The sequence below is a fragment of the Ranitomeya imitator genome, chromosome 4 (genome assembly GCF_032444005.1).
Source record: "Ranitomeya imitator isolate aRanImi1 chromosome 4, aRanImi1.pri, whole genome shotgun sequence".
Taxonomy (NCBI): Eukaryota; Metazoa; Chordata; class Amphibia; order Anura; family Dendrobatidae; genus Ranitomeya; species Ranitomeya imitator.
The window spans coordinates 40,614,077-40,626,763 of NC_091285.1; the positions used below are offsets into that span (position 1 = coordinate 40,614,077).

At 42.4% G+C, this 12,687-nt stretch overlaps 1 protein-coding gene across 1 annotated transcript in view; it reads right to left on the minus strand.

Moving 5' to 3' along the window:
• Nucleotides 1-2,370: 2,370 nt before the first annotated feature.
• Nucleotides 2,371-12,687, minus strand: part of SLC6A7 (solute carrier family 6 member 7) — a 94,856-nt gene continuing 84,539 nt past the window's right edge. Inside the window, exon 14 of the mRNA XM_069763579.1 lies at nucleotides 2,371-7,314. Within this exon, the coding sequence (XP_069619680.1) occupies nucleotides 7,111-7,314 (204 nt within the window). The 3' untranslated portion in view covers nucleotides 2,371-7,110. The remainder of the gene's footprint in view (nucleotides 7,315-12,687) is intronic.

Sequence of the window (12,687 nt, forward strand, 5' to 3'; positions counted from 1 at the left end):
AGACACCATCACGTGTTTCTCAACGCAGTGATTCCAGAACACTGCCCCCATCCCTTATGGGAAATATGCAGATGCATGTAGAGAAGCTGCGGAGACACCATCACGTGTTTCTCGATGCAAGCAGTGAATAGCCAGGCCTTTCCCCGGGAAGGAACAGCCACGGGAAGGGCAGCATCCTATGAAGGAAAGCCACCTATGCCAAGCATGGTATCCATCCACGGACAGCTGTTTCGGGGTTTTTGCCCCTCATCAGTGTGGAGTAGGAATCTGGCTATTAGGAGCAGTGCCTAGTAAAAAGGCTATTAAGGCACAGATGATTGGCCTCGGGGAGACCAAAACATCCAACACCGCGGAGACACCATCACGTGTTTCTCAACGCAGTGATTCCAGAACACTGCCCCCATCCCTTATGGGAAATATGCAGATGCATGTAGAGAAGCTGCGGAGACACCATCACGTGTTTCTCGACGCAAGCAGTGAATAGCCAGGCCTTTCCCCGGGAAGGAACAGCCACGGGAAGGGCAGCATCCTATGAAGGAAAGCCACCTATGCCAAGCATGGTATCCATCCACAGACAGCTGTTTCGGGGTTTTTGCCCCTCATCAGTGTGGAGTAGGAATCTGGCTATTAGGAGCAGTGCCTAGTAAAAAGGCTATTAAGGCACAGATGATTGGCCTCGGGGAGACCAAAACATCCAACACTGCGGAGACACCATCACGTGTTTCTCAACGCAGTGATTCCAGAACACTGCCCCCATCCCTTATGGGAAATATGCAGATGCATGTAGAGAAGCTGCGGAGACACCATCATTGGCTTTACTAAGACTCATGTGGTCACATGGGGAGCGACGTAAGTAAATCACCATGTGGGGTCCATGATGTGCCTCTCACTCTTACTTGTGAACATGTAAAACTTAATCAGTGGCAAAATACATGTCCAGCTCCAAGACAGAACCGGAGGGAGCGAGCAGAGAAGCGGCTATTAAGTAAGGAAGGTGAGAGATGGGTTTTTATCTCCTTTTAATTTGAACCAAATTTACGGTACTCAGATTAAGCGTTTCGATTAAATGTACTGAAATAGAATTTTGGGAAATTTGCTCATCCCTCGTATATTAAAGAACCAACATTGTATTATTACAAGGGTGGTCAATTAATTTTCACAAAGGACCATTGAGCAGAATTAAGCATGCTGACATCTCCCTATATACCACACAGCCCATATAAACCGTATGAGCCCACACACCATATATATATATAGTATGAACTCCCAGATAATCCTAATATATACAGTAAAATCCCTTACACAGTCCTTTATATACAGTATGAGCCACCAAATGCCCCTCTATATGCAATGTAAGCTCTCATGTAGCTCCGCTACACAGTATGAGCCCCCACATAGTCCCTCTTTATACAGAATGAGCTCCCGCATAGCCCCTATATATAATATGAGCCCACACAGACCCCTATATATACAGTATAAGCCCCCACATAGTCCCCCATATACAGTATGAGCCCCCAAATATCCCCCTATATACAGGATGAGCCCTTACATAGCCTCCCTACTTACAATATATACCCACACACGGTACCCCTAAATACAATATGAATCCCTACATAGTCCATCTATATACAGCGTGAGACCTCACATAATCCCCTATATACAAAATGAGCCCTCATACAGCCCCTTATATAGATTTTGAGCCTCCATATAGTACCCTATACACAGTGTGAGCCCCCACATAGTCACCTATATATAGGGTCCTAAGGATGCACACAGTGGTGATATCTGGACTCGGGCATGATGTGGCCCACAGGCCATTGTTTTCAGCTATTCAGCTCATTCCACTGGCCAGACGAGAACATTCAGAGGGCCGGATGTGGCCCGGGGGTCACACTATGCCCGGGTCTGTATTACTATATAGCAATAGCGCACCAGTTTGTAGCAAAAAGTACAATGCTTTTGCACCAAAGTGAACTCCTTTGAAATCGGACACTATTATTACTGACACAGCTATAGTTGCAAGTCTATCTGAGTAAAAGGGAGCTTGTGACCTTGGAAAATGCTACTTATCTGAAAATATATGATTAATCTGCAGGTAAATAGCGTTAAAATGCTGCCCAGCCTCTTACTGAAAGTGCAGCTACTGGGAGAAAAATGAACTCATTTCTTCCCATGAGCCGCTGGCTTTGAGTTAAGGGGACGTGCACGGAACGGCTACAGTCAGTCAACGCTCATAGCACCCCTTACTAGACTGTGAGCGGGGGCTCTAAGCACTTTGATTGACAGCTCGTCCTGCACAGATGCAATTAGATGATAACTGGGCCGGATAGGACGTGTGGCCACTCTATAAAGGAAATTAACAACACAATATTTGGAAGAAAAAACATTTATTACATTTCTCTACAATCCAAATCAATAAATTAATTATAAATCAGTAAAAAATAAATACATAGAAATAACACTATATGATCTGTAACAAATAGTGATAACTTCAAGTGTCCATCTAAACCTGCTACATCAGAGTCCATGTTATTGGCTGATCCATAAAATATGAGATATTACCAACGTGACCTTACTTATGTCAATGTGCCCACCTGTAGCCATTCTGCCTAATTTTAGCGGTTGCGGCCTCACTTAGATGATACATTGTGGGAAGGAGATTCTGTCTGCCCACAGCTGCCACTAGAGGGAGCTCAATATATAAATAGTATGCAGCAGGCTCTAAGGTTCCCTCTAGTGGTGACTGCAGGCAACCAAATTTTATAAATTTTAATATATTTCCATAGGGGCTATTTAGAGCTCTAAAATATATATTTAGCATAATCAATATATTGAGATATTTGCCAGCACTGGGTTTATATGGATAAAAAAAAATTGTGTTTGCAGCAGGGTAAAAGTTTTAATCTGGCCCCATACCGTGGTGAGACTATAGCAATTTATACCCTATTTTTTCAGTTCTTAAATTTAAAAAATAATAAATAGTAATGCCTCTCTGTCATGTTTCATTGTGTATTACTAATTCCTAGTTTATGAATATATTCCTGTAAAAATATATACAATATGTATATTCCTGCACTGGTGCATGAGGCTGCCAGTTATATTTTCTTGATTCATCGCAGTTCTTGGACACTCGAATACAAAACTGCTGCCCACTGTACATCTGTCAAGTCTGTAATGGATTTTGCAGGACTGTTAGTTTGATTAGGGAGGAGGATATTTCTGAGGTTTCTTAGCAGCATATTATTTGCAAAAACTATAAAAGCAAAAAAAAAGTTCTGATTTCCTGTACTGAATTTCTGATGACAACAATATCACATTCTCATTCCACTATATGCTTACTTATGTAGAGGGGCACACCCTTTATTTTTCTTCTAGAGCTGCACCCTTCACACTCAGTACAACAGGATGACTTATTTCCATTTATTTCCACCTCTTGGGTTCTTCCCTTCAGTTTTAGAGCCCCAGATCTCCTCCTGCATTTTATACCTTTATGCTCTGCTATAAATCTCATGTTGTATCAGCACAGCAGCATGATCAGCTAAAAACAGTAAGATCTCTTCTTGGCTGACATTCTGTTTATTCTTTCCTCTATATTCTTCTAAATAATACAGGAGCTGTGTAGTCATCATCATTATCCTTGATATTAGCTTCTGTTTTCCAACCGTGGAGAACTTCAGTGGTACAGACCATGCAATTACATCATTCGGGTAATTCTGGTGAAGTCCTGATGAAAACATAAAACTACTACCGGTATATGTAATTCTCACAATGTGATCACATGACCTAAGTGAACATGTTAGGGCATGTTAGGTTAGGCTATGGGTTGGACTAGATGGACTTAAAGTCTTCCTTCAACCTTAATAACTATGTTACTATGTGAGAGAAGTATACCACGAGTAAATCTAGTGACAAGATTCTGATTGCTCGAGGGACTACTTCTAGGGCCTCCACTGACCATGAGGTGATGTCCTGTGTCACAGGTTTGAAAAGAGTGGTGATGGTGCATGTGAGTTACTATTCCTTTCATGTCAAAGTTTATGAGGCTGTAGTAAAGCACTTGACAATCTTCATCATCACAGCAGTAAATTTTCCCCCGGAAGAAGGCAAAAGCGCCGAAACGCGCGTTGGGGACGGTGGCACCTCAGAGCTCCAGTGTACATTCAGGTAATTTATATTGGTTATTTGGTCATTTTATTAGACCTCTTTGCCCAGGCTCTAAGTGTGGTATACAGCCCCTCTTGGTTTACTTGGTTGGAATGCGGTTTTGCACATCATTGATTAGTACGTCTTGAGCAATCACTTTGCATCTTTTTGTACCTGAATGTATCTGTCTCTGCTTTTGGTGCCACCTGGTTCTGGCTTACCCTGTCACATCCCTTGTTGTTGTTTTGGTTATTACTTTTTATATGTTTACCTAATAAACTTCTGTAATTTTTAATTACTTCGGTTTTTGTGGTGCTTTCTTTTTATATGATTTTCAAATTTCGAATAAAGTAGCCCATGGACTATCACAGCTTCATCCAACTGGGAAACACAGGACTCCCATTCTCATTATCTGTGGGAAACTCAGTAGGTGGACGCCCACAGATCAGTCATTTCTTACTGACTGTGTGGACAAATGAGAAGACAGATAAGGTGTATTCCATTTTGAGCATTTATTTCCATCATGTACACTTATGGCATGTCCAGACTACGCCATAATGTCTCATAGATGCTCCTATCTTGAAAGTCATTTGCAGCTCCAAGTCATCTCGAATAGAGAGGTGACTGGCAACAGTACAAGTGCAGCCTCCTCCTTTAACTTCTTTGAGGGTTTTGAAAATTCCCATGCTTTGGAATTTTTGGAATTCCCATAGAAGCGAATAGAGAAAGCCTCACATGGGCAATCACCTTTCAATCACAGGAAGCTAAAGAAGATGTCCTTTTCTTAAGGTCCCAGAGGTAGGTACCGTATCTTTCAGACATTTATGGCGTATCCTAATAATGTGTAAAATGGGAATACATCTTGAATTACAAAAAATCTGGTGAAGCTTGTGGTGCCATAAATCTGACCACCACCACCAGGAGAGAACGTGGCACACCATGGCCTGGAGAAAAGAACCCAGATTGCAAAGGCCTATATCGGCAAAAAGTAGACCAAAACGATTGATGCGCCAGACCATAATATGTAATTAGTCTGATGTACTACGTCTCCTGTCTGAAGATCTGGACCATCAGGGTAACATTCTGGTACAATAGTGAGAAGCATTATTTATAGTGGAGAAATTCCCAATAAATTAATTACCATGAAGAGTTCATTTTGCTTGTGACGTTGTAGTTTCTAATTTCTCTGATGTCTGGTTGGACTACTGTTTGAATAATTTACACGTAGATGTGCTTTTCCCATATGTGCCATCTAAGGCTAGGTATACATTAGCATTTCTGTGCGCAGCGTATCATCTGCATGAGTAAACGCATGCCAAAACGCATGCAAATGCATGCTTACGACTCAGCATCATCTTACGCATAACGTAAAAAAGCTGCGTATGCATGCGTTTAAATGTGTTTTGGTATGAGTTTACGTTTTTTATGCGCATGGTGGAGTTGGTGACATCATTTCCTAGACATGCGCAGTCTAAAGCACGCGTGCGTATCGAATGCAAACATACGCATGTCCTTGCGTACCAATGCGTTCCCATAGACAGTAATGCGTTTTTTGACGCAGTCATCCACAATTACCGGCATGCGCATGATTGCGCAATATTTGACGCCTCAAAAAATGCAACATGTTGCGTTCGCTGGACACTGCCGCACACCGCGAAATGACGCATGCGTATGCATCTGCATGCGAACACATGCAAACATGAGTACACCATGTTAAAGATATGTATGCATAAGGCATGCGGATCTATGCGGACCATACACTGCGCACAGAAATGCTAATGTGAACCCAGCCTTAGTATACTGTCACTGAGTAACAGTTTACGTACACTGAGCCATCATAGCCCATATTACCCCAAAAATTAATGCTCACACATGATGATTGTAGAGCTGTCATTTCTTGATGGAAGGATCTTAAAGTCAGTGGGTTTTGGTCAAGCCTGGTTTACAGCATAATTGCTTTAAGCCATTACTTTAAGAGGACTTGTGACTTACTCAAAAATTGGAGATGAATGCCTTGTAAAAATATCTGATCTCCCCTGATTCTGCAATGTTTTTCTGTTTTGCGCTGCATCACTCTATTGCAGATAAATTCAAAATTTATTTTGGGGGCTTTGGAGCACCGTATGTGAAATGTTTGCTTACAATCCAACCGGATATATTGCAAGAGTCTTCTGTGAGGTTCGGATCTTTCACCCATCCTTCCTGATGCTTCAAATCAAAGCAGAGCAGCGTCTGAGATTAAGACTGATTGATCAGTTGGGGAGCTGTGATTGCCAGTATCTGGAAGGGAGGAGTGAAAAAGCACAGCCCAGAGAAGATTGAAGAAACGCCCAGTTGGTCTGCAAGCAGAGATGTCACATACTGCTCTCCAAAAAAGCAAACTTTGAATATCTCTGCAATGAAGCAATTCAGCACAAAACAGGAAAGAAAATCAGAATAAGGAGAGCTCTCGGAATCAGGAGGTCCTGTTTAAAAACATTCACATAAGAATAACATTCGTTTTTTTAAGGGACTGGAGCTTAATTGAATATGACTACACACATAAAGGTGAAGAGTGTAAATAGTACCATAACTTTCAGTCTTTGCCAAGATATTTGACACCTTTACCTTATGAATATATGTACTGCCGCCACTGATTTACAATGTTACTAAACATTTGCAATCTTCATAACCTTCAAAAGATACATGAAAATGCAAGGAATTAACCAAGCCCATGGACAAGTAGACAGGGTCTTCAATAGTGTGACATTAGTAAAACATAAAAACTACGTAAACAGATCTGCACATAGTCCCATACGAAAAGCTTTCAGTTGACAGCATTTTGTAAGGTGGATCCTCTGTTCACAGGGCCAGGTAGGACACAAGATTGAGGGTGGTCTTGTCTTGTGTGAGGGAAGCATGTATAAGCCCTAAAAGGAGAGGATTTTATTTTCCACTGGGATCTTCTTGAATCCTTATCTAAAATCATCACATCATAGACTCCTCTTCAATCTCTTTGTCCACTTCGATGGCTGTGTTTTCATAACTTGTGATTCCTCCATACTTCCGCATGTGGACCATCAAAGGTTTTGGAGACTGGCTACCTGCCAGGGTATGAACATACATGCCTGTCCTATTTTCTTCTAGTGATGGACCCCAGTCCATAGCTGGTCTACTAGCTTGGCGTATTCTCTGTAAGGAGATCAGAAGGAGAATGCTTTCAGAAAATGCATGGTAACAGAACATAGACGCAAATCGATCATTGCATCTCAAGGATTAATCATTGTTGACGTGTCTGGCCAAAATATGAAGATCCAGAGAATCCAAAATACACCACTGAATATCTATAGACCAATGTTCCATAAAGTGGAGAAAATTATTTTATGATCCCCAACTAGGAGGGACAAGCAAATGTACGGAAATTCGAATTTGACAAAACACTTGAATTTGGCAGGGAAATTCGATGGAATACTTTTGACGTAAATTGAATGTTCAGAGTCTCCCCTGAGATTAAGAAATGTTAAGTAGAGTGTAAAAAAAAAACCTTGTCACTCACATGTCTTGCCACTACTGGAGCCCTCCGCCCTGTCCTCCGCTCTGTCTGGCCTCCTCTTTTCTCCTTCTTCCAGTGACATGCTCTTTGGGCATCTTCATTTTGTGTCGGGACTTTTGAAGGAAAGTATTCCTCTAACGTTATTGCACACATTGAGACATCATGACGTGAATCACCAGAGGCAAAGACTAGTTCATGGGTGATGCAAGTTAGAAGCTTCCTAGTCAGCTGAGTCAGGCACTAGAGAAGATGTTCGAAGAGGATATGGAGGATCGGACGATAAGCTGCGGTGGTGGGACATGTGAGTGACAAGGTGATTATCATTATTTTTCAATTGGCTTCAAGCAAATTTGCTCATCTCTACCAACTGGCAATTTGATAGATATCTGCATTAACATTTTACATTAATGCCAGTAAGGGTCCATGCAGACGTCCGTGGAAATTGGTCCGATCAGTGACCACAATGCACTGACTGGCCGCAGCTCTCTCGAAACAAGCATCACAGCCTAATAGAAATATATGAAGCTGTCAAGCTCGGATTGGAAGACCTGCCGCCCATCCGTGCATTGCGTGCTTGGACCGATTTGCATGGATGTCTGCATGAGCCATTATCCTACAGGGTTTACTAATAATAATAATAATAATAATTTTATTTATAAAGCGCCAACTTATTCCGCAGCGCTTTACATTATAGAGGGGATTTGTACAGACAATAGACATTACAGCCTAACAAAAATATCAGTTCAAATCAGATACCAAGAGGAGTGAGGGCCCTGCTCGCAAGCTTACAATCTATGGGGAAAAAGGGAGACACGAGAGGTGGATGGTGACAATTGCTTTCGTTGTTTGGACCAGCCGTAATATAATAATTGGGTGTTCATGTAAATCTGCATGAATCGGTTATCAGCCTAGGTAAGTAGCAGTACAGACACAGAGGGCTATTAACTGTATAAAGTGTATGAGAACATGATGTGAGGAACCGGATTATGGTTTAAGTTTTTTGAATGGGCAGTACAGGGATAGTTAGGTTAATGCTTTGAGATGGTAGGCCAATATGAACAAATGTGTTATTAGGGCACGCTTAAAACTGTTGGGATTGGGGATTAATCGTATTAACCTGGGTAGTGCATTCCAAAGAATTGGCGCAGCACATGAAAAGTCTTGGAGACAGGAGTGGAAGGTTCTGATTATTGAGGATGCTAACCTGAGGTCATTAGCAGAACGGAGAGCACGGGTAGGGTGGTAGACTGAGACCAGAGAGGAGATGTAGGGTGGTGCTGAGCCATGGAGTGCTTTGTGGATGAGGGTAATAATTTTGTACTGGATTCTGGAGTGGATGGGTAACCAGTGTAATGACTGGCACAAGGTAGAGGCATCAGTGTAACGGTTGGTGAGGAAAATGATCCTGGCTGCAGAATTCAGGACAGATTGGAGCGGGGATAGTTTGGTAAAAGGGAGGCCGATTAGTAGAGAGTTACAATAGTCCAGACAAGAATGAATAAGAGAAACAGTAAGAGTTTTTGGAGATTCGAAAGTAAGAAAAGGGCGAATTCTAGACATGTTTTTGAGATGCAGATAAGAAGAGTGAGCCAGTGATCGGATGTGGGGGGTGAATGAAAGCTCGGAATCAAGTATGACCCCAAGGCAGCGGGCATGTTGCTTGGGAGTAATGGTGGAACCGCACACGGAGATGGCAATGTCAGGCAAAGGTAGGTTAGTAGAGGGAGAGAACACGAGGAGTTCAGTTTTTGACAGGTTCAGTTTCAGATAGAGGGAGGACATGATGTTAGAGACAGTGGTAAGACAATCACTGGTGTTTTCTAGAAAGACAGGCGAGATATCAGGAGCAGAAGTGTATAATTGGGTGTCGTCAGCATAGAGATGGTACTGGAAACCGAATCTACTGATTGTTTGTCCAATAGGGGCAGTATACAAAGAGAAGAGGAGGGGGCCTAGGACTGATCCTTGAGGAACCCCAACAGTAAGGGGAAGGTGAGAGGAGGAGGAACCAGCAAAAGATACAGAAAAAAAGCGGTCAGAGAGATAGGAGGAGAACCAGGAGAGAACGGTGTCCTTGAGGCCGATGGAGCGGAGCATAGTGAGGAGGAGCTGATGATCCACAGTGTCGAATACTGCGGAGAGATCCAAGAGAATTAGCATGGAGTTGTGAACCTTAGATTTAGCTGTTAGTAGGTCATTAGAGACTTTAGTGAGGGCAGTTTCAGTAGAGTGTAAAGAGGGTGGAGAAGAGAGTTATCTGAGAGATAGCAGATAAAACGTGAGTGGACCAGGCGTTCAAGGAGTTTAGAGATGAAGGGAAGATTAGAGACAGGTTTATAATTTAGCGGCACAGTTTTTGTTGAGGGATTTTTATTAAGTAATGGATGTATGATGGCATGCTTAAATGAGGAGGGAAAGATACCGGAAGAGAGAGAAAAGTTGAAAATGTTTGGTAGGTGAGAGGTGACAGCAGGGGAAAGGGATTGGAGATGATGTGACGGAATGGGGTCACTGGTGCAAGTGGTCGGGCGAGAAGATGCAAGGAGCCTGATTACTTCTTCTGTAACTGGTTCAAAATGGTACTATACGGAGAGGTTCTGCCTGATATGGTGGATTAGGCCTAAAGGGCCTTCCAAGTATCATGACACAGACATAATATTGGTAGCAAAAAATTGGGAGAGGAGCAGAACTGAGGGTCATGCCATTTCTTTCTTCCAGCGACCAGAAAGGGAAAATAAGGCATTAATATCAAATAGAGAAAGAGAACATTTTTGTATGACCCATTTATTCTATTTATGAACATTTGGACTATAATATTTTTTTAACATGAAATATTTTAGGTTTTTATGTCACAAATAATGCTTTCTGTCAGATCTCTTAGTTTGTCCCTATAACAGGTTTTGATCAGAGCATCGAGCCACCCCCTGCCTCAAGTTCCACAGTGGTAGGCCACATCAATGCACAAGCTCATTAGCTCCACTAAATGCTAAATCCATAAAGTATGCTATTAAATATCAGGCTGTATATTTAGATATTTCCTTTGAAAATGAACATTCCTTCCAAGGCAGAAAGCTGTAAAGCTACATATATGAGGCATAACAAAAGCATTTTTATTCATGTTCAGGTCTATTCAGAATACATCTGATGCAAAAATTACAATTTAAATGTGGTGTCCAGAACTACAATAGTGATTATTACCTATCAGAAGGATAAGTCATCAATATCAAATTGATAATAATGGTAAATCTCCTGTGAAAAGCCTTAATTAACCTTGAGGCTGAGATGTCCACAGCTTTCACCCAGGAATTGTCCTCGGGATCGAAACCCTTCCAGGACACAAGATACTGTAACCCCCCTCTATGCCACCTGGAATCAAGAGTGCGTGAAATCTCAAACTTGCAGTCCTCATCAATTGGAGGAGCAGACGGCATAGCCACCTTATCTGGCGTGTCAACCTTCTTCAGCAAAGATACATGAAAAACTGAATTAATTTTCTAGGACGAAGGAATGTCTAATCTTACCGCTGCCGAGTTGACATTGTGAACCACTTTTAAAGGTCCTACAAACTTCGGCCCAAACTTTTTAGAAGGGATCTTCAAACGCAGATTGTTGTGAGTTCTGTTTTTGGGCTCCCTCTGGTGGTTACTGATGGTACTGGGTGACTTGTCTTTCCTGGGTTTCTGGGTTCCACCTGTTCCATCAGCATATGGGAGTTTCCTATTTAACCTGGCTTTGCTGGCATTTCCTCGCCGGTTATCAATGTATCCAGTGTGTCTTGTTACCTCTGCTCCCTGCTCCTAGAACCTTCTGGACAAGCTAAGTTTGGATTTTCCTGTTTTGTGTTTTGCTTAATTTGGTTTTTAGTCCAGCCTGCAGATATGTGATTCTCTGCTGCTGGTTGCTCTAGTGGGCTGAAATTGCTTTTCATGTACCATGAGTTGGCACATGAGTTCAAGTAATTTCAGGATGGTTTTATGAAGGGTTTTTCGCTGACCGCGCAGTTCACTTTTGTATCCTCTGCTATCTAGCTTTAGCGGGCCTCATTTTGCTGAAACTGTTTTCATACTACGTATGTGCTTTCCTCTCATTTCACCGTCATTATATGTGGGGGGCTGCTATTTGCTGTGGGGTATTTCTCTGGAGGCAAGAGAGATCTGTGTTTCTTCTGATAGGGGAAGTGAGATCTTCGGCTGGAGCGAGACGTCTAGGATCATCGTAGGCACGTTCCCCGGCTACTTTTATTTGTGTGTTAGGTTCAGGGTCGCGGTCAGCTCAGGTTCCATCGCCCTAGAGCTTGTTTGTATCTGTGCTTGTCCTTTTTGTGATCCCCTGCCATTGGGATCATGACAGTATAACCGGCCCACAAAGTGTTAATTGTATTGGCTGAAGTAGGAGGATAAGTAGTCTGAGGAAGTTTTTTTTTTCCCCTCAGAGTTTGCTGCCTAGCCTTATTGCAGCCTGGCTACTTCCTCCTCCTCTTAATCTTTGAATGGCTCTGATCTCAGCTGTTTATCATGGACGTCCAGAGTTTGGCTTCCAGCCTGAATAATCTTGCCACTAAGGTTCAAAATATACAGGATTTTGTTGTACATGCTCCTATGTCTGAACCTAGAATTCCTGTCCCAGAGTTTTTTTCTGGAGATAGATCTCGTTTTCTGAATTTTAGGAACAATTGCAAGTTGTTTCTTTCTTTGAAATCTCGCTCCTCTGGAGACCCTGCTCAGCAAGTCAAGATAATTATATCTTTCCTGCGGGGTGACCCTCAGGATTGGGCATTTGCATTGGCACCAGGGGACCCTGCGTTGCTTAATGCAGATGCGTTTTTTCTGGCATTGGGTTTGCTCTATGAGGAACCTAACCAAGAGATTCAGGCTGAAAAAGCTTTGTTGGCCCTCTCTCAGGGGCAAGATGAAGCAGAAATTTATTGTCAAAAATTTCGGAAGTGGTCGGTACTTACTCAGTGGAATGAGTGCGCTCTGGCTGCAAAGTTTAGAGATGGCCTTTCTGAGGCC